This window comes from Aspergillus pseudoviridinutans (assembly GCF_018340605.1).
Source record: "Aspergillus pseudoviridinutans IFM 55266 DNA, scaffold_8, whole genome shotgun sequence".
In the NCBI taxonomy this organism is placed as follows: domain Eukaryota; kingdom Fungi; phylum Ascomycota; class Eurotiomycetes; order Eurotiales; family Aspergillaceae; genus Aspergillus; species Aspergillus pseudoviridinutans.
Window position 1 is genome coordinate 1,449,508 of NW_025091288.1, and position 21,697 is coordinate 1,471,204.

The 21,697-nt window shown below is 49.2% G+C and overlaps 7 protein-coding genes across 7 annotated transcripts; 3 read left to right on the forward strand and 4 right to left on the reverse strand.

The window, feature by feature from the left end:
- Positions 1-2,337: 2,337 nt before the first annotated feature.
- Asppvi_010585 (adenine phosphoribosyltransferase APT1) lies at positions 2,338-3,052 on the forward strand (the record flags this gene model as incomplete). The annotated part of the gene is made up of 2 exons (XM_043306424.1): positions 2,338-2,833; positions 2,895-3,052. The coding sequence occupies 2 exons, from the start codon at positions 2,338-2,340 to the stop codon at positions 3,050-3,052; spliced, it is 654 nt and encodes a 217-aa protein (XP_043162359.1).
- Positions 3,053-3,661: 609 nt separating this feature from the next.
- On the reverse strand, positions 3,662-4,414 carry Asppvi_010586 (gamma-glutamylcyclotransferase family protein; the record flags this gene model as incomplete). The annotated part of the gene is made up of 1 exon (XM_043306425.1): positions 3,662-4,414. One exon carries the CDS (start codon positions 4,412-4,414, stop codon positions 3,662-3,664), a length of 753 nt encoding a protein of 250 aa, XP_043162360.1.
- Positions 4,415-5,276: 862 nt separating this feature from the next.
- On the reverse strand, positions 5,277-8,757 carry Asppvi_010587 (glycoside hydrolase family 47 protein; the record flags this gene model as incomplete). The annotated part of the gene is made up of 4 exons (XM_043306426.1): positions 5,277-7,490; positions 7,548-8,113; positions 8,180-8,550; positions 8,630-8,757. 4 exons carry the CDS (start codon positions 8,755-8,757, stop codon positions 5,277-5,279), a joined length of 3,279 nt encoding a protein of 1,092 aa, XP_043162361.1.
- A 530-nt stretch (positions 8,758-9,287) lies between these two features.
- On the reverse strand, positions 9,288-10,386 carry Asppvi_010588 (uncharacterized protein; the record flags this gene model as incomplete). The annotated part of the gene is made up of 3 exons (XM_043306427.1): positions 9,288-9,500; positions 9,555-9,862; positions 9,924-10,386. The coding sequence occupies 3 exons, from the start codon at positions 10,384-10,386 to the stop codon at positions 9,288-9,290; spliced, it is 984 nt and encodes a 327-aa protein (XP_043162362.1).
- A 1,691-nt stretch (positions 10,387-12,077) lies between these two features.
- Positions 12,078-13,395, reverse strand: Asppvi_010589 (WD40 repeat domain-containing protein; the record flags this gene model as incomplete). Its single annotated transcript, XM_043306428.1, has 5 exons — positions 12,078-12,130; positions 12,187-12,942; positions 13,008-13,088; positions 13,142-13,187; positions 13,252-13,395. The coding sequence occupies 5 exons, from the start codon at positions 13,393-13,395 to the stop codon at positions 12,078-12,080; spliced, it is 1,080 nt and encodes a 359-aa protein (XP_043162363.1).
- A 384-nt stretch (positions 13,396-13,779) lies between these two features.
- Asppvi_010590 (TRAPP complex core subunit BET3) lies at positions 13,780-14,679 on the forward strand (the record flags this gene model as incomplete). The annotated part of the gene is made up of 4 exons (XM_043306429.1): positions 13,780-13,817; positions 13,993-14,212; positions 14,292-14,483; positions 14,560-14,679. 4 exons carry the CDS (start codon positions 13,780-13,782, stop codon positions 14,677-14,679), a joined length of 570 nt encoding a protein of 189 aa, XP_043162364.1.
- A 3,264-nt stretch (positions 14,680-17,943) lies between these two features.
- somA (putative cAMP-dependent protein kinase pathway protein (Som1)) lies at positions 17,944-20,551 on the forward strand (the record flags this gene model as incomplete). Its single annotated transcript, XM_043306430.1, has 5 exons — positions 17,944-18,429; positions 18,485-18,636; positions 18,704-19,982; positions 20,052-20,318; positions 20,381-20,551. 5 exons carry the CDS (start codon positions 17,944-17,946, stop codon positions 20,549-20,551), a joined length of 2,355 nt encoding a protein of 784 aa, XP_043162365.1.
- Between the last annotated feature and the right edge of the window lie 1,146 nt (positions 20,552-21,697).

Below are 21,697 nucleotides of genomic sequence, written 5' to 3' on the forward strand. Positions count from 1 at the left end.
CGGGGACATTGCTGTAACCAGAAGCCCGCAAGTACGAGGTATGTAGCAGGGTAGCACAGCGACAGGCTTCACGGATGTCAAGTACCAGGCAGGTACAGGACCCTTTGCGTAATGTTTACTTCTACCATCTTTTCTCCTGAATTGTCCAAATGTATGGACTATTATTGCTGTTACAGGGCGAGGCATATGCGGAACAGTGGATCCTTGCACATGCTAACTACCTAGTAATCGATTGTAAAGTGTTAAGCACATGTACGAAGTTCCTCTTCATTAATGGAATACCAGTAGCAGATGCCCGGTTGCATACGATAATCAGGTATCCCTGCTATTCTAACCACATCCTGACGGGGGCCGAGATTGGAAGAAGAACGAAGGCTTTCTGAAGTGGTCTGGCGAGGAGACTAGACTCCGTAGTGCGGAAACGACAGGAGGTAGTCCATTCGGGTAATCCGAGCGTTGCACGATGGATGATGAACCCTTGCTAGACGCTAAGACGGGTGTTCAGCGGATATTAATCCATTTATCTTGATATATTCGCCCAGTATAACTGGAGTGGAAGTGGACAAGCTGTGGGAAAGCTGTCCTTGTCAGCATACGAGCCCGATCTGACCTGCAAGCCACAAGTTGTATGATACCAATGGGCTGCGATTCCTTGACGATTTTATCTTCCCCCTCTCACGCTTTCCGGATGCCACTATGGCCCTTGGGCCTGCGACATCGTGTTTACCTTTGACCGGATCATGTATGATATGCATCCGTTTGCTGAACCGTGTATCACTTGTATCACTTTACCATGCAAATTTGAATGCAGATAATCTGGAGATGATGAAGAGAGAGGCAGTATTGATGCAGCACGAGTGGTCATACATAGTCAGATATCTACAGATATTATAGATGTCAGGAAGACAATCCAAGTTACTACTGCTACATAACGGTAGAGGTATCTCCAATGCACAGCATGCAAACATAGCTAGCTGTTTCTGTCTGATTGGTGGTACTCGTCCGATGCGGACGATGCAACAATAACACAACAATTATCTAGTGGCTGGCGGAAGTGGAGAAGCCATATTAATTTGTTGGGCAACTTGAGTGGCAGCTTGATCAGGACGATTTTCAGTCCGAGCATATGTTCAGAGCGCACTAGCTTGACCCTCCACTAAGGTAGATAGACCAGAAGACAACAATTGAGAGACCAGAATTCGCAGTAGTAGCGGAGGGATCAGTCCCTAAGGATCCACAAGCTTCAGACCGCAAGTTGGAGAAGGACACTGTACAGATACGTCTCAAGGACGGTGGCGTATGAGTAGAAGTAATGATTGACGGTGAATACCAGTGAGTCTGTTACTAGTACGCCCAGATATGTCAATTGAGATACAAATATCAGGAATCAATATAGAATGCAGTTCACATCGCCTACCCTTCGAGTCACAGCATGAGAGACAGCCTAGAAGGTGGGAAATGTTCCGAGCCGCAGATGAGGGGAGGGGCTTTGAATCTAGCGTATCATGTATTCATGTTATGGCGAAAACTTGCATGATGACACTAAAATACGCGCAGAGAGGAGCATTCTTTGATAGATAGACACATAGACTAATCCATGAAGAGGGGCAGAAGAGTGATCTCTGTCGTGTCTCACAAGGTGGCATGGCACTTGCAATCTATGCTTTTTGCAAATAATAATGAAGAGAAATGGAAAGGAAAATCCACCACGAGTGTCTGCTAATACATTCTCTTTATCCCTGTAGATGGGCTGATGGTGAATATAATTAATTGATGGACGAGGAGGGATTCTAGACTCTGCTGCCTGTTCCAATCATATAGATAGAGGGGTTCTTGATGTAATATTAAAGGTATTATTGATCTTGAAATAACATGACTTCGCGTGGAGGGGCTTGTTAGTAGTAAGGTACCGTTCTGTATGTACTTTTGTCCTCGGTGATGGATGGTCACCTTGCCCTCTTACTGCTTTTCAGCGATAAAGCCCTTGAGATTCGTAAAAGAGACATATGCGCAGTTTCTTTGTATATAGACTTGGATAAAACATCCATCATTATAGTATATACATGATTTGAGGTCGAGATCGAGATTTGGAATGAGAGAGAAGTCAAACTGCAACCTTGTAAATCCAATACATCCATCCCACCCACCCAGCGATCGTTGCATATTTTTTTGGGCTTATCACATCCGTCCAGACTTATTTTTACACTTTTTTTTCCCTTTCCCTCCTCCGATCTCCCTCCCCCCTCATCCCCTGTCTTTCTTTCTCTTTTTTTTATAATACCTCCTTTTTATCACCCCTTTCCTCGTTTCCTGCTCTTCCTTTCCCTCTTCTTCACCATGTCCCAGTCAACTCCCTCCCAGTCCACGCAAACTCCAGATGCCGCCGCCACCCAAGTCGCCGGACACCCCTCCTCCCATCCCTCCCGCACCACCGAACTCTCCGGTCTTAAAGTAAGACTCCGCGCCGCTCTGCGCCAATTCCCCGACTTCCCGTCCCCTGGCATTCTCTTCGAGGATATTCTTCCTATCTTCGCCGATCCTACCCTGCACGAAGCCCTCCTCCGTTGCCTCGAACTGTACATTCTCGAAACCCACGGTAACCAGAAGCCCGATGTTATCGTTGGACTGGAGGCTCGAGGCTTCCTTTTCGGTCCCAGCTTGGCCTTGAGACTTGGCGCTAGCTTTGTCCCTGTTCGCAAGAAGGGTAAGCTGCCCGGTCCTTGTGAGACCCAAGGCTACGAGAAAGAGTACGGCCAGGACTTTTTCCAGATGCAAGCCGACGCCATCAAGCCCGGCCAGAAGGTTATCGTTGTCGATGACATAATCGCAACCGGTGAGTTCGATTGATTCAGGAAGATAAACTTCTTCTTCAACATTAATTGACTTGGTTACAGGCGGCTCTGCCTACGCTGCCGGAGAGCTCATCAGGAAAATGGGCGGAGAGCTCATGGGATTCATTTTCATCCTGGAGCTGGAGTTCCTCAATGGACGGGATAAGCTCCCTGCCCCGGTGTACACTCTTCTCTCCGGCCAGGAGACCAAATATCTGTGATTGTCTATCTGACAATCGGGCATGATTGGATCAAATGCCTTATATTTAATGATCTCGCACCCGACTTGCCCTGTCACTAATGTGCTAAAATGAACATTCGCAAACAAAACAAATGATCGCCGAAAAAGTTGGTCCGCTTTTGAACTCGACCGTCTCGAAGGGGTCGACACTAATTGAGATGATGCGTTGCCGACTAGTCTGAACAATCTCCGAGGATACAGCAGCCACTTGCATCGGGTGAAGCTTGGCCCTACGACGCAGTACAGTACCATCCGCAAATCAAATGCTTGCGGGTCAATTTTTATGTGTCTGAGTCCCTACAAATGGGCCGATTCTGCTCCACCATGGTACTGCAGAAGTCTGCTGAGGCTCGAGCACAAGTGCTTGGCTTCTATGCGGTTTCCGTATCGTCAGAGAGGGCAAAGAGTTTCCGTGCCCGGGTCTACAGCTACGGTCAGCTTTGAAAGAATTGCAATCCTGAAACATCTCATAGACAGATATCTTGCTATATACCTCTGAATCAATGCATCTGCTTGTTTAGATTGCAACTTATAATCATGGTATCGTAACTCCGTAGACTCATGCAGGCCACCCTCAAGGTTCAAGGAACTAATTCAACGGTATTGATTTTCTCATAACCTCGTCTGCCCAGTGCTTCGGGAACCCGATCGACTCGGCCTCCCGAATCGCCCGGTTCATGCGTGGGACGTACTCATCCCTGGGGAAGCCCAGCCGCACCCGCTCCTCATCCACGTACACCAGCACCGTCGTGACCTGTGGCCCCGACCCCGCCACCGCAGTCGCACCAATCCTCAACGCGCGCTGCTCCTCATCCAGCCACCGCGTCACCGTTGCCGGAACATACCACTTATTATAATCCCCACGGCCCTGCTCCCTCGGCCGAATCTCAACAGACACCTTCCCGCCAAGCCTCGACGGCCCCGCCGCATGATCCACACCCTCATACCCATCCAGCAAGAACTCATCCTCCGGATCCATCTCATACAACAACCCGAATACGGCATCTTCAGCCCCCGACACGGGGACCTCGTCTCCTTCGCTAAGTTGGCTTCCGGTCTGCAGTTCTGCCGGCGGCAATACGTTCGCGTATCCGGCCTGACAAATCATCCACCGCCAGTGGTCGAGTCGGGCGATGGCAACGGGCTTCGAGGAGAGGGTAGGATTGTGTTTGCAGCGGAGGCGCATCTGTGTGAAGGAGAGGTTGGAGCCGTATGCGAAGTAGAGGGGCCGGACGGTCGGGGGTGGAGGGGTCTCGGATACTGCCACCGTTGTGGTGATGGTCTCGTCTTTTAGAAGTGCGGTGTCGACCGTGGGGGTCTCGGTGGGAGGTTGAACCAGCATGGCGAATTCTTTACTGGATGATTTTAGAAGTTGATAACAGTGAACCCAGTGTAGTTTGACTAGATAACAGACGAGTTGAAATCGTTGAGGGTGAGGAGTCGATTTTTCAATCAGCCGAGGGCCAGAGACTATAAACTGAGTGGGTCAGGGGTTGTGTTATCAGCCAATCAGAATGCAATGCGGTTATTTGGATCCAGTACCTGATTACGTAATCGACACCCTATCGTCTTATCAGATCAGAGAGCCACGTGGGTCCGTCAATACAAGGGACATTGTTGCCACAACTAACCAACCGTTCCTCAGTCTATGTACGATAGGCTCGATCTGGGCAATGATTTTGTTAGTGCTACTCTGACACTCATAATAACAGCCGAATATGCTATCCGTCTTCGGAGTTACTACTCGATTTCCTTCCTTAATTTGAACTGATTTGATGTGTTGCCAACATAATATGTCGCGACTGATACCATTCTGCTTCCGGACGCGATATTTCAGAGACCTGTCGACTGGTCCTACGCGGTCTACAATTGTTTACTGTTGGGTCGCAACGCATAGCCTTTGGCTTTTGCTAGCAAAATTATCAGGAACTATCACAAGTCCTCCTGTATATTATGGAGCGTGTCTGTCCATGCGCTTTGTCCCGTTGCCTGTTGGACTCTAAACAGTTCGTATATCATAAAAATCAATCGAGACCCCCCAAAGTGCAGGTGTTGAAGCCTGAGAAGAAATCCAAACTCTCAAGAGGGCCAAAAAGTTAGGAGGAGGTTCTGACTAGTTCCAGAATGGTTCCAACTTCGTGAGGATCATCGGTCGTCGTGGAGTCGTATATCTTTGTAGTATTGGTAGATGCCTATGGACATCTTCAAACTATATACAGATTATTTATCGGTATGCCCTGAGAGCGAACCGAATAGCGTCGCTTAATACCAACACCTGTCGCTCGTCGCAGCAACTCGTAGGTTTCCTCACCGCCGCCAACCATCACCATGCTAATAGGATGGCGACGGGGAAGGCCTCCTGCGGTCATTTGCGGCTCGTCTAACAACGGCCGGATAAGAAACGGTTCAGCGCGAATGGCGGCCAGACCTGCAGAAGGGGAAGATTTGGACGTTGAAGCCTCCGCGAAAGTCGTCTCATCGTAATCAACCACAATGACAAGCTTGAGGGCATGTCGCGACGGTGGGTAAGCGGCGATGTTGCGTAGTTTTTGAGAGAAGCTGCACCCGCCTCGTTTGATGACCAGGACCTGATGACTTTGAACAATCTCCCGCAAGATTCGATGGTCACAGGTCTCATCAGCAAAATAAATGGTGGACCACGACAGGCGACTTCTAGACGGCTCTCCCGAGATGGATATAATAGAGGCGTCCTCCACCTCTGGGACGGGAGCCGAGCCTGTGCCGCTAGATACGGCAGCTGGCAGGCTCAACCGTACAATAGATGACTTTCTCGAGGATGATTGGGTCGTCAACCCTGGATTCTCGTCCCGCAGTAGTGAAGACACTGTGTCCATTAAAGATGAGAACACATTCTTCATTCCGGAATTCGAAGGGTCGACGCTGCCGACTTTGTCGTCGATGGATGCGTTTTCTCGGATGACATGGTTTTGACTATGCTCCGCAGCACCTCGTTCGCGACTACCATTCGAATCATTTCCTCGACGGAGAAGGTCTGGCATTACGTCAATGACGATGTCAATCATGGCAGAGTCGCGCATCCGAGTGAAATTCGGATCAGTGGGATCGAGGATATCAAAGGTGATTTCTCGTGAGAGGTATACCTTCTCATCTTTGCCCAACGGCACATTGTTAATCACCTGCACACGGAAATCATCCTGGCTCGCCTTCCCAGTCGCGTCGTGTGACGGCACATCCTGAACCATGCTCAATCGAAGGCCTCCGATGTTCTTAATGAAAATGCCGTCCCGAACCCGCTCAACTGACCCGGGACCCATGACCATACCCGGAATGGCGGGGAAAGAGATGTCGAGTGTGGGTCGCGAGGTCATTGGTGAGCTTGTTGCGTTGAAGGGCACCAATTCAGGGGGAAGAGTCCACGGGTAAAACGTGTAGTTGGTCGGTGAAGATAGATCGGACACTGTCACACTAGGATGGTCATGCGCATACTCTAGGATAGGTCCTTCGGTTGGGCCTCTGCTCGGCATTAGGTGCAAACGAGCCAAAGTTGCAGCATGGAAAACATCAGGACGTGCCGCCGTTGAGGATAGACCGAATGTTGGTGGCTGAGGTGCCAACTGGCAAACTGATAGATAGACCAGCTCTTCATGCTGCGCCTGCTTCGTATGCTGATGGGCGCTGGCACCGGTACTTGTAGGTATAATAAGCGGGTGACCCTCGGTTGAAAAGACAAAGGGACGATCCATATTATTCAAAGGATGGTCAGGGTGATATAGGAGAAACAAGTATTTGGCAGTCTCTCCTAGAAAGAAACTCTCCATTCGATCGTTCAACTCTCCGTTGCGGACGTCCTGGAGACCGGCCCAGCCGCACTTCGCCCAACACCGGCGTTTGAGATCCCGGAGTACCATTTCGCCAACATGGAGATACCACGGATCCTTGGTGGCCCGATATATGTAGTATGTGGACTCAATGAACTCCGGACGGCCACCGTACCAAGCAAGCTCACCCTCAATGTTCCCGGTGGCAACGTTCCATCTTTCAGGAAGGCCAGAGAATCGGGTCCAGACTGCTGTCGTCAAAAGGTGTATAGCTATGGCCTCGTCCAGCTCCCCTGCTATCGAAAGAAGGCCTGGATAGAAAGCGCTCAGGCTATCGATCCAGAATGCCCGTGTGGCGCCGGTAAAAATGTCGCCTTGAATCACATGCGGATGTTGATAACCCTCTCCCCGATATAGATGCCGTTTGATAGCCGCATGAGACTCTTCCCACACGCGCAGGAAGGCTTCCGCCGAGTGCTCATATTCACTCAACGGCGGGAAGTAACCATCCAGGGCCTGCCAGGGACTTCTGGGATCATGCGAGGAGCGTTGTCCCGACGAGAGCAGGACGTACGATTTGAAAGCGTATTCAAAAAAGCTGTCGATACCAGCGCCAATCTATAGTCATCAGTGTCAGTGAGTATTCGGTATAAACAGATTCCGAGAAAAACCTACCCCGGTATAAGAATGAACCCAACGACCTGATTCCGCATCTATTCCTGAACCAATCAATCCAATGTCACTTCTTCGCGCCCAAACAGCCCAAAATGCTCTCTTCGCAAGTTCTTCGTATCGACCATCACCGGTGAGCCTGCTCAGAACCGTGAACTCGAGAACTAGGCTGCCTGCACCCGCACTGCAAGTTTCCGTGGTCTCTGAAGGAGCGCGCTGACGGTCTTCTCGACAGACCTCACGATCGGACCCATGGCATTGTTTATCTGCATTCAATGGTGAGTTCGCATAGAACGGGCGCCGTTGAACGCCGTGCCGCAGATTCACTCGAGGGTATGGAAGACCAGTGTCCGTATAGAAGGCAGGTAGAAGACGATTTGCCAGATCAGCAGCGAGCCGGAGGAGCTGACCATCATATACAAATCCATTTGTCCACTTGATGCCATTATCGTGCCCTGAAAACGCTGATTTGTTCCATGCCTTGGCGAAGGTGGCTTCTAGTTCTGGCGGTGTATATCTGGTGATTGGGAGGTCACCAACGGCGAAGAGATGGGCACTGAGCAATCCACCTATACCGGAATTCAATGTCAGATACAATAGCCGTCATAACCATTGACGGAACGGAAATACCGTACCTAGCCCTCGAATGACGGTCTCAAAGACTTGTACTTTGCTGTCAATATCGAACCCCCTTGCCCGTTCGCCCTGACCAGCAGGGCCATCCGAGCCATCCCCGTATAGCTTGACAAAATCCCTCACTCCGTTTTGAAAGTGGTCCCAAGCTCTCTCACCTTCATCCGGACTAGATGACAATATCGCTAACGAGGATAGGCTGTCAATCAGGGTAAGGGAGTAATTTCCCAGGACGTCGTTGAGCTCAGCATGCGCGGGGTTATCACGATCGCGAACAAGCGGACGACAGGATAAAGGACGCAGCTCGTCTTCCGGAAACGCGTATTTCATATAATTCTCGAATCCGTGGTAGAACATGTGCTCGGTCTCTTTCCTGAATTGAGCTCATTGATTTGATCAGCGTGGCGCTCATTGCAAGGCAAAACGACAACAGAGCTACCAGAGAGAAATACCTGAGTTCATTTATCTGAGAAGTCCTCATACCCTGAGCCATGGCGAGCCATAGCGACAGGAGTGAGACCCAAATCATGCATGCTGATCGAAGGTCGGACATCTGTAAGCTCCAACATCCCGAGCGCATTACCGCAGAAGCGAACCAGCCGCAGATGACATGGGAACTTGAATTTCTCTTCTCTCGTCAGATAAGTCAGAGGTCTCGGAGGTACTACCGGATTATCGAGGGCCCCTCGAGACTTGAAGAAATGTTGTTTCGTGGCAATAATAATGTCGCACGTGAGATTTAAATTCATCCCGCGCCAACGGTTGGCTGGCGGTTGGCTAAGACAGTTACTGAAGGCCAGATATGCCGTTTCCATACACGCCAGCAGCGCAAGCACTGTCTAAGATTTTACTTTTAATTTATCTGATATTAGCACAAGAAACTCTCGTAAAGGAGCTGAGGACTGGTCTTTGTGTATTTTTGGACAATTTCATTTTTGATGCCGACAGTGACCGAGCAGCCGGATGAAATGTTCGCTCTAAATCAAATATACTGATGCAATGATACAAGTCTCAACATGGGATATCTCGAGTAACAAAATGCGCTATGCCAAAACATTTCAAAGCAAAGTAATAAACAGCACGCCATGGGCGAGCTACGGACGCGACGCATTACTGACGCGCTGCATCTTCCGTATCATGTCGGGTAGTGAAAGGTCGTGGTTGAGCTTGAATCACGTAATCGACACCATCATCGGATGTGTAACTAGGAGGTCTAGGCGCTGAAGGTTTCCTGTTCGGCCTCCTTTCCATTCCGTGTATGGCTGCGGGCGGAAGTTCATCGTCCTCTAGACGCCGCCAATAGAGGAGATCAGGGTTGATTCTCTGAGAACGCATTAATGGTCAGACCAATGCGAAGGAGATGGATTAGACACTCACCACGCTACTTCTCCATAGACCATATGCTGGAGGGGGAGCCGTGACCTTTTCCCGTACGGCGCCATCGACCAAAGCTTCCTCATCTCCCGCAAGCGTGACCTGAATGGGGCGATCTGGCTGAGCATATCCCATTGGGCCTACTCTACTGGGTATGCGATTACTCGCAACAGTAGAGCTGGGATCCTGCAGAATCTCCATAGCGAAGCGAATCAAAGCATGGCAGAAGATGATGGAGAGAATCAAGATCATGAAGATCAATAGAATATGAATTTCTTGACCGAGGTGTGTCGCGGAGTGTATTGCGAGGTCTACGCATTGTGTAAGCACCAATTGAGCTGAAAGAGCAGGAGAGAACAGGAACGAACTTACAGAAAGCGATAATAGCGAGCAGGAAGATTGTAGCTGGGATCAATGTGTACAGCCGCCTCCTTATACTTCTGTCTCTGAGGGCTGGCATGCATGATCTTCTCTGCTGACCAGAGCGAGCAGTTTCTCTGCGCGACCGCTCAATCTGTGTTTCTCTGGTCAAGCGAGCGTCGGACGGCCATTCACCGTTCGAATCAAAACTGTCAGCAGGACGCGGCAGGTTGACTGGAATATGCGGCACAGGTGGTGTATCTGGAGAGACGGTGGCATTTAAGCCCGAATCACTCGGCGTTGTAGATTCGCCCGGGGTATGAGGGTCCAGGCGTCCAGCGCCATATTCAGGACCTTGACTCTCGTTTTGAAGAAGTGAGATATTTCGATTGCTGCCGTTTTGGCGGAATGTTGAATTGAGCGATGAATGTGAAGGCTTGGTCTGCTGTGTTGATGATACTCGAGGCGGGTCCATTTCGTTAAAACCAATCAGGCGGATGGAGCATCGGGGGCGATTGAAAGGTCAAGAACGAAAGAATAACTGATCGATCTTAAATCTCGAGTCCCTTATTTATGTATACCAAGCTTGTCTAACAAAAACAGTCGACTCGTTTTTTGATCGTATGCATCCCCCTATCCGACTTCCGCATCCGTTGCGCACCCCGTAAACAGATGTGTGAAGGGGGCTTGGACTGTGACGAAAACCGCCCGAGATGATCACCCTGTGCATGCAAAACCGGCAATCCGATATCGAACAGGTTTGTTGGTGAGTATAGTAAACGTATTATCAATGTTATACAACTATAGACAAAAGGAAAGACGCAGCGATTGGGAGAAGCCGGAGGGGAAACATAAAGTATGTTGATGCGGATCTTTCGCTCCAAGCCAAAATTTCAAAAGTCGCAGTACTTGGAGAGACGATTTATTGAGTTGCAATGGTTAAGAGGATCGATATATCTTGGATTGCGAAAAGATCGAGGAGAAAGAGGAGCACCTGGCCGCTCAGCGGTGTCGGGAAGCTGGTGGATTACAATAAAGTTAATGGACTAGAAGCAAGGATATCAAGGTGAATTGAGAGAGTAGAAGAAAGAAACAGAAGCGCCAACAGGAAGAGACTCAGAAAAATAGAAGCACAGCAGCACAGAAGCCAAACGGGCCAAGGATCTTGGAACAGCACATCTGGCCCTGCAGAGAATCGTTAAACTTGCAGCCATTAATAGCGGAGATGCCCAGACTAGTTGGGCTAAGAAGAGAGACAACCCCTGATAGACCCACCTGTCTACGTATGACCATGACCTTGATCAATGATCATCATGAATCTATTCTGGGATGATGATGATGGCAGTTATCCTTGGATGGGTTGAATTGCGTCTGTTCTCTGGATATTTTTTCATCCCACTCTCTCTAATTATGAGCATATTGAGACCGAAAGGGCCGAGGAACTTAGGAACTTGCTAGATATAGATAGGGGGTGTAGCTTCAACTGTCACTGAAACACTCCCACGAGACACCAAATGTTTCAGAACAGCTCTCAGTAAACCCCAGGACTAATGGCCAATGGTCATTGAACCACTTATTGCCAGTAATTATTATTAGAAAAAAGCTCAATAACCATGCAGACGGATTAGCTTGTTCTGCTATTGAGTAGATGTGCCGCAAAAGAGTAGGATACACTGCAATCAACAAATGCGTAGTATCCTCAGAGTTGCTTGCGTGAGGCTCATGCTACCTAGATGCACAGATTGTGTATACATGACAAAGGCTATCTAAGATTAAATTGATATGCTTTTGACGTTGGTAGGCATCATGAGGACAAACATACCAGTTCTTGCTCTCAAAAGCCAGCTATGACTTACGAAGTGTCCTGCCCTTTGATGTCCTACAGCTCCTGCCAAGCTTTCACTCAACCCGTCTCTGAGGGTATAAAAATGATGAACGTGAATTGGATATCTGTCTGTAATTGCGCGACCAATAATTCGAGGAATTTGCCATATCGCCGAAGAGAGGAGCACTTCACGTGGTCACAGGAGTAGGATTCCGGGGAGGACGTTCGACAAACTTGACACCACCTGGAGTGGATGAATTCGCCTCACGACATTGAGGAGCGAATCATGCGCGTAGTGCAGCATGCAAGAAATGTAGGTATCTTTTGATTCTAGGACATTTTTATTTGCCAAGCTCACCAAGCATGAGCGTCCGGTCTGACGATCCAGATACAACTGCGCGACAGGATTAGCCACTGGAGAAGACATGAAAAAGATTCGGTGTGACTCACTTATGGGCTCATTATTGGGCGAGAATCGCACGTCGTTGACAGTGCCTTTGTGTCCAGGAAGCTTATATAGAAGTTTCCCAGATCTGAAGTCCCAGACCACAACACTTCGATCACCGCTACCAGCTGCAATCTTTTCACCCTTTGGATCCCAGCTTGCCCTGATCAGGTTCTTTTCCAGCCCCATGGGGGCACCATCGTATGTTCTGATGTGTCGATTTGTTGGAGCGAAAGGCCGGATATCCCAAGTGCGCACCGTGGAGTCATGAGAGTTGGAAAGCAGTGTCTGCGAGTCCGGCGAAATCTGCAGGGACGTGATGGTGTCCGTATGGCCAGCCAAGGAGTATACAACAGATTTCTTTCGCAAGTCCCAGACGTGAATTGTATTATCAATACCCCCACTGTAGATTTCGTTTCCTGCTTCCGACAGAGCTACTGCGGTGATGGGAAGCTCTGTTTCGAGATATTCAATAGCATGCTTTTGTCTTGGGTCCCAAATTCCGATGCAACCGTCGTCGCTCGCGCTAACCAGAAGCTCCTGGCCTCGTTTGCTGATGTCAAGACAGTTTATAATCTCCTCGTGCCCAACATGGCGTCGTATTCTCTGTCCAGTTTCTAAATCCCAGCTCGCTAGTGTCATATCCGCCGATGCGGAGAAAATCGCCCGTGAATCTCGGGACCATTGTAAATCCAGAACCGCCCCACGATGGCCGGTTAGAACGCCATAATTCTCGCATTGCCCATATGTGTTCCAAAGTACTGCGGGTTGGCAGAAGAAGCGTCAGTCATGCGTAGTAGAATGCTGAGTTTCGGTTGCGACTCACATATAGACCGATCCATCGAGCCAGACGCAATGTGCTGTGCTGTGGGGTCAAACCGCACGGTGAAGACCTCGCCAGAATGACCTGCGAATGCGGTATTAATGCAAAATCCAAGCCGTTCTAGCCTTGTGCCTCACCTGTCAGTTCCATAATGGGGGCGTCAAGCCCACTGGTGCGAGGAATCTGCCATAGTGATCAATAAAAGAGCTCTTCAAGGTCGCTAGTCAGCAGTCCAGGGGCCACATACTGCTTGCACAAGAGTTCCATTCTGAGCTGAAGATTTCACAACAGCCGTCCCAGAGTTAATATCCCCGTCGGACTTCTTTCGTTTGACCACAAGTTGATTTGAGGAGCCAAAGGCTGCTTGTGCTGGTCTTTTCTCTCCCGACATCGCTGCGGCAGAACGCGTTGACTTGATATTGTGAGGAACCTAAGCTGATACAGAAAGAAACAAGACGAGAGCAAGAAAAGTGAAAAAAGAACAGGTCGATGGGCAATTGGGGGCGGATATACTCAAGAGCAGTCTACCATCATCGAGCAGTTAGTCTTTTGCGCAAGTTCCCACAAGCGCCTCCGAGTATATTAGACGCGTTAGCCGCTAACGGGCGGACCCATAGTGCAACTCCGCCTGCATGCTCATTGATCCACCGACTCCAGCGGGGGTTGTAGATTATCCACATTTGACAACTGTCTCAACTGAATCACACAACCTGCAGGCTGGTCAAGAAACCGATCATTCTATCGGATCTGAGATCATTTGGATGCAAAGCTAGACATGTCGTCCTCCACGAAGGTGTCCCGGATTGGAGAAGAGTGAGTCTGATTGTTTTGTGCTGTCGCATCCGGATGTTGAGTGCCTTGGCTAACCATCCCAACATAGGCTCTGGAAGTCAGTAAGCTGAGCGCCTCTACCTACCCTCGAAACTCTTATTTGAAGCTTGCGAATTTTGCTGGAGGCGAGTGCATCAACTGATGCTGCCGATTTTAGGACGAGGGTTGACAAGGTTAATGCGGAGCTGGTTACTTTGACTTATGGAACAATTGTCGCGCAATTATGTCAGGACTACGACAGTAACTATCAGGAGGTCAACAAACAGCTGGACAAAATGGGTTATAATATCGGTATGCGACTGATCGAAGATTTCCTGGCCAAGTCTGGCATGGGCCGATGCGCCAACTTCCGAGAGACGGCAGATATGATCTCAAAGGTAAGAGGTGATCATGCCTGCATGAGATTCTCATGAACATAAACAGAGACATAATCGTTGACAATTTCCGCTGGAATAGGTTGGGTTCAAGATCTTCCTGAATATCACGCCTACAGTCACGAACTGGACGAGCGACAACAATCAGTTTTCTCTCATTTTCGACGAAAACCCTCTGGCGGACTTTGTGGAGCTTCCCGACGATGGAAGAGCACAAGACGAACTGTGGTTTTCCAATATTTTGTGCGGTGTTTTAAGAGGTGCACTCGAAATGGTAAGTCGCAGCCAGGAGGCAGCATATGCATGAATGTTAGCACTTCTAGCAGCTGGATTTTTGACGTCCCACTTAGGTCCAAATGCAAATTGAGGCCCACTTTGTCAGTGATGTTTTAAGAGGTGATGATACCACGGAGATGCGAGTATCATTGGTCCGATACATCGAGGATGAGATGCCGCCGGATGAGGAATAATCTGAAGAGGGAGCATCCGAATGGGGCACTTTTAGACTATCAGGGCGTCTGGTGTTCTGGAATTACGCAGTTCGAATCATTTCATGCCCATGCAATTACGATTATGAGAAAAATAGCCGCTGGTTCTTCCGGGCTGGTCGAAACTCGCTCGGCCGGCGGTTCCAATATGAGGGTCCTGCCTCACGCTGTTATAAACGCAATTCAAAGTTGAACTCAACTAAACATCATTTCCACTGGCACGTGTCACAATACTTAACCATATAATGTGTCGGCAGTTGAGAGAGCACAGATGCAGCCATCTAGCAACAACAAACCATTGATGTGTGCTGGGAATGATTGGAAGAATTCTACCAGACGCTTTGACGATTTTCTAGCGAAGTAGAATCCCACGCAGCTACTAGCGACATTCCCAAACGTCAATGATGATTTTCCCATATAAACCACCATTCCTGGAAGATGCGTATATACTAGTCTAAGTACCGCGCTCCGCCTAGACCCGGCCTGACATGAGGAGAACTTCCTTCTATGAAATTCTCAGTGCCTCCCTGGCAGCTGTCTCAGACAGCTCTAATCTAACCACTGATCTGCTCTGTGTTGTCTCTGTTCCCCTCAATATTCACAGTTTGAACACAATTGGTCTCCCCGCAAAAAGGAATAGGAGGTCTTGCTGATGAAAGCCGCGCCCGATCCAACGGCGATATATTCAGAAAGGGTCGAATATGGGGTATGGATGCCAGTCTCGCTGCTTCTTGGAGCTCTGTTATCGCCTCCTTCTGCTGTGGTCTCTGCTTCAACAGCCGCGTGCCTGCTCTTCGATTCGATTTCGATTCTTGGAGTAAGTTTCTGAAAGCACCTAAAAGGCGGACAGGAGATTGGAGGGGCAAAGTATACAGCAATATGCGTTGATGTTGCTAGATGGCTGCATCAGTGACCTGGCAGCCACTGACAAGACCATTGGTTAAATCATGGTATGTTAGAGAATTACGAACATGCAAAAAATCCAGGAAGTTTCAGAAACACTGGTGTAGGCCTAGATACATCCTTAGGTACCTGAAATAGAGAGGTAAAACAGTTGTTGACCTTGATCTTCTATTTTCCATTTTCAATTTTTGAATTTTCACTTTCTGGCTGATAACATCGTATTGGTTTACTTTCAGGAAAGATAAACCCCCTACCTTAACTGGGGCTAGGTGTCTTTCTAGATGATCGCCATTGTCAACCTTAATGCTTAGCGGAAAAGCCTGAAATATGAATACAGTCAATACGACGGGAAATGGAACCATTCACGGACGCAGATTCTGTGGAGATTCAAAACAAATGATGAAATAGAAATTGGGAAACCACTCTGGAGGTCATCCACTACTATGCTTGTACTACCACATGGACTGATCGGGCAAAGATATGATAAGAAGCGGTTTTCTGTGGTATGATCATTAGGTACCTAAGGTACCTAGGAACCATCAGTAATACCAGCAAGGACATGGGTAGGTAGGTACCACCAGGCAGAGCTGTCTAGCAGACTATGAGATGGATACTTTGTGGCTATCATACTGAATTAGACATGTACAACTGTACAGTTTCACTACTTACTTCGGACATTGAGATGTAAAGTCTGTTTTGTGGCAATCCTCTGTCTCTTAGCAATGTCCTATGAGGTATCTACATAGTAGATGTCATCAGATGACAGGTGCTTTTCCCCAGACACGGCCACCAGTAATGTATTCTCAATACGTCTTTAGTTCTACCAGCAGACTTCCAGACTGTTATATGTGGTTGCATGCCAGGAATAATAACTTCGCTGCTAATAATGACATAGATTTCATTTGTATCCTGCTATCCCTCCACACTGATTCCCCCAGCTTATCTTCTAAATCATGGGAAAATCGCTCACTGTTATGCTTCCATTACGATGTATAACAGCTGTTGCATATTCGGAACAATGATTTTGCGAGAATCATCCGCGCGATACATCCAGATATTCCAACCTGCCACTCTTCTCTCTTTTCTTTACCTGCTTTTCCCTCATCAGATTTATTGATGAGTCTCATTTGAGATTCGATCTCAATGAACCCAAAAATTTAGATCCCTGTTATTTCTTGTTGCCATCCATCAGTTCTTATCGCCTTAATTTTTCTTACCATTCTCGCTTTGTAAAGTATCGACGGGAGTCCCGTTTCTTCGCCTCTCTGGGTTGCATGCTCAGAAATACGCGAGAACGCAGCATCTCCCAGCCCTCCCGCCGAGTTCCGCGCAAGTTAATCCGAGCCGAACAAGCGATTTACGCCCAGCCGACGTGCCACTGAAGGGTAAAGGAAAGCCCAGCACCACCTCCAGGAACCGCGCTGGATATCCACGTCCTCCCACCCACCAGATCACCTCAGATCCACCGCTTCACACCTTGTCCTAACCTTCGCCTCTTTCCCCCCTCCTCCTCTTCCTCCAACCGTTTCCTCGTAAGATCGGCCGGATTTGCCGAATCCACCGTTATCTCTTTCTTCCAGAGCTCATCGAGGTATTTCCATCTTGAATTCTTTCCTTCGTTCTCTTTTTCTCCCCAAGTGGTGCCCGTTGGGGCATGATTTGACCTGCCTCCCCTAAAGCGCCGCACCCGTCCTCTCCATCTTCTTGCGCCTCTCGCCCCTTCGTGTCGCTCATCGAACCACCCCGACTAATCTTATCGCGCACTCTTCCCTCTGGCTGTTCTATTACACTCTCTCCCTCTCGCTTTTGTCCCAACCTTACCCAAGATCAATAGATCCCTTAAAGAAATCCCACGTACTGTGCCCTACTGGTTTTTCCCCGATTGCGCTTGAAAAGCATCGATTGTTACAATATTGTCCCCATTCGCGTCTGCTCCTGAGACAATCACACTTTGTTTTTCTTTTCCCAGTGGGTAGTCATTGTTGTTCTCAATTTGCACTCGCATCAGCGCGGTATCTGACTTACATCGGTAGATTTGTGGACGCTATCTGGAGTTGGTTCGGGCATATCGACTTTGGTTCTCGATCTTGTATTCGTGCTTGATTTGGAAAAGGGAATCACCCAGAGGTATTGTTTGTTGAGTTCGAAGCGCCGGTCACTTCGCCTTCTCCTCCTATCTTCCAGTACCCCCATACCACCAATCCGCACACGCGCCTCGTCTTCGATCTGTGGTGAGATATCTCGCCTCGGGACTGTGGATGCGCACTGAAACAGAATCTCGCCAACGGCTTTCATAAGGGACCAACAGCAAGCGAGGGTGGCAAGACTCTTCGCAGTGCCACCATGAATCAGATGAATGTGACGGGGATGAATCCTGGGGCTGGGGGCCCGGTTGGTGGTGTTCCTATGATGAATAACGGTTCCACGGCTCCTCGTAACGATGGAAATGTGAACAACATACCTGAGACGATGATCAACAATCTCAACACCTACATCTATGACTATTTTCTGAAACGTGGCTATCATGAGTGTGCAAGGGCTCTCGTGAAAGACGAGTCGATCAAATTGAACACTGAACCCCCAACAAAAACAAGTCCGGGTCACCGTCGTGAAGACATGAATGGCGTCGAAGGCGATGCGATGATGACCGATAGCAAGGACGGTGATAAGATTAAGATTCCTGATGACCTTCCTCGACCTAATCTCGCCAGCGAAAGTCAACAATCCTCTTTCCTCTTAGATTGGTTCAGTCTGTTCTGGGATTTCTTCTGGGCTCAGCGCAAGAAAGGGAACAGCAACGACGTGAGACAGTATCTCCAACACACTCAGGTAATTCGCCGCTCCTCCTGCTCCGGATGAAATGGGTCTAATTGGTATTCGGTAGAATATGATGCGGCTAAGAGAGCAGCAACACAACCAATTGTTACGGCAACAACCAGTGATGCCCGGACAGATGGGTCCCCTCAATATGCGCCGCAACGGCATGGTCCCTGCAAACCTTCAGAAGACCGTATTGCAGAATAACACCGGTGGACTGTACGTATCCTCTTTCAGAGCCTGGCTGTCTTGCGCGAGATCCTGTACTGATTGAATTTTTAAACAGTTCGCAGCAGCAGATCGCACAGCTTCAGAAAAACCAGCAGATGCACATGATGCAGCAGATGCAAAGAGAGCATTCTGACATGGATATGAACGGACACCGCCCACAATCTCCCTCCTCTGCGGAGAATGCGCCTTCACCCTCGAAGCGGCCACGCCTCGAGAACGGTCCTATGAACGGACAACAGTTGGCGCCCAATGGGCGGGGTCAAGGACAAGGCATGCCGGGTCAGCCGAACTCGCAAGCGCTATTGATGCAGAACGGACTCAATCCACGGGCGATGAATCCGGCCCAGTTTGCGGGTTTCCAGCAACCAGGTCCTGCTGCTCAGCAAAAATCCATCCAGGTATATGCTCAGAACTTAGCCCTTCATCACTCTCGCTCAGCACTGAATAACCAGGGCATTCCGAATGGCTTAATGAACCCCGGTGTCATGCCGAACCAGACCGATCTGGTGCCTATGCCAGACGGCCAGGGTATGTATCCGATGAACGGCGACTACTACGGCGCGAATGGTCAGATGGCCCAGGTACGGGCTGGGATGCAGACACCTGGAGGTCAGCACGGTAACCATGCTCTCCAGGATTATCAAATGCAGTTGATGCTGCTTGAACAGCAGAATAAGCGGCGTCTGATGATGGCTCGTCAAGAGCAGGACAGCATGTCTCGTACTGATGGCCAGCCCCCAATGCCTGGGCAACAAGGCTTGCCTCCAGGCACCTCTCCCCAAGGCAGCAGAGCGGGCACGTCACCAAATCCCAACGATCAGATGAAACGAGGTACGCCAAAAATGCCTCAGACTGGTCTCCCAGGATCCCCAAGCGCGGCAGACGCCATGGCTCAGAACCGTGGATCGCCGGCTGCGATGAATTTCAACGGCGGCCAGATGCCTCCTGACATGGCTGGCGGCCAGTTCTTCATGAAGGGCATGCCGGATGGCATGGCCGGTCCGAACGGTATGCGTCCGCCGAGCTCTAATCCGGCCTTCACTGGACCTCAAATGGGCCAGCCCATTCCGGCTGGAGCAGTCAACCGGGTTCCGAGTGGCAATTGGCAGCAGCAACCGGGCCAACCCATGGCACCACAACAATCTCCGGCCCAGCAACCTCAATCTACCGGGACACCTCAGACTCAGAACTCCATGCCGCCTCCTCAGGCTCCGCCGGCTGGTGTCAACACTGGTCGGGCGTCTCCTCAAACCCAGAACGCTGCTCCTCCGACACCTCAGCAGACGAGTAAGCCGGCACCGAAGAAGAAAGAGCCCAAGGACACTGCACGGAAGGTATGTTTTTATATCACAATTTTTACTAAATCCACTGTTTTGTTTTACCTGTATTGAACGCAATTCTAGCGAACCACAAAGAAGCAACCCGCTGCCGCTGCCGCCGCGGCGAACACGGCTGCTACACCCTCTTCCGAAGCCGAACATCCTCCAACCACACCCACTCCGTCGACGCCGATTACCCCTCAGCATCCTAGCTCCTTCAACAAGGCTGGGCCGAATCCGACGACGGGTGCTCCTCAGCAGCCAACATCGGCACCAGCACCTCAACCTATTGTGCAACAACCACCCCCGGATCAGACCCAGCAGTCTTTCAGTGACCTCAGCATCCCTGATGTATGATATTCCTCCATTCCGTCCAGTTCCCGTTGAGCGATGGTTACTAATTCAGATGACAGGCGTCTGCGTTCAATCTTGATTTCAGCGCTCTAGAGAACCCCGATATCCTTGAGAACTTCGACTTCGACACCTTCCTCAACACTGATGCGGATACTGCTGGATTCGGATTTGACCCAAACATCTCCTATCCAACAGATGGTGTTGAGACCGGTGCCGGAGATGGCTTATAAATGAGTCCGTCGGTTCTTCAGTTTTGAAACTCCATTATACCCTTGCTCTGTACATTTCATAAACTTTCCAAACTTGTGCCCACTTGTGCTATTCGGTTGCTCTGTTATTCTTCTCCTTTCCCCATTTCCTTTGTTACTTGTCTGTCGACATGATTTGGATACTTGCTGTGAGACTGGCGTTGGTCGTATTCTTCCATGCATAACCCTCCCTTTTTTGCAGTTTATCAAGACGCCTTCCACTGTCTTTGATGGCATCTGACTCACCTGGGTATCTGTGACTATGAGCCTCTACATTCTTCTCTTTTCCTTCTCCCACTTTACTTTCTACCTCGTTACTTAATATTTTATTCTCGTGAGTTTCCGAATGGGCAGCAAGTTATAACTAAACATAAATCCTCTTTGTCCCTTCAGAATCTTTTATATTCTCTCCTCAAAATGTGCCTTTTTTCTATCCCCTTTACTGTTCTTTTATCCTGCTTATCTTGAGCTTCTTTGGTTGTCTCCTGTTTTGGCTCCAGTCAGTGGCTCCTGTACGTTGCGGCGTTAAGTGATGAGACCCTAGTCAAGGAGAGGATCCTCTCCGGAAATGGCTTATGAATTGAGGAAGTTGCAGACCTTCAAACATTTGTTCTCCCTAGTCAGTTTGTCTTTACTGATCCTGGAAGGCTTTCCACGGAGAATCGCATGATGTAGTTTCCTAATAGTATTTCCCTTTCCTTAGCCGACAATCCAGGAAGAAAGCTGCGTCCTTTTGGCTGGTGTTATCCACTTCCTAGCAATTTTGACGATGGCAGCACTATCATCCGCTTGCTTTTCATTACTCTTAACTCGAACCAGGACTTTGCCCGCCCTTGCTAGGCTAGACACAGCTCAGAGAACGCTCAGGCCGAGTGTTGTCAAGTTGCAAGTGCATTGACAAAGTAATGGAGGTAGGGCTTGCGGCAGATAGCCTTAACAGTAGCAGGTCCCACAAAATCTGTGACAGCCTATCTTTTGTTCAATCCAACAGGGATATGAATTATGCTTGCGAAGATGGAACGGGAGTAGATGCTTCATTTGTGTCCTTCAATGCTCTACATTGATATTGAGATCTAAGAACATCAGGTTCGTTTGCGTTCGATGCGCGCTCTTCTAGTCATACAGTTG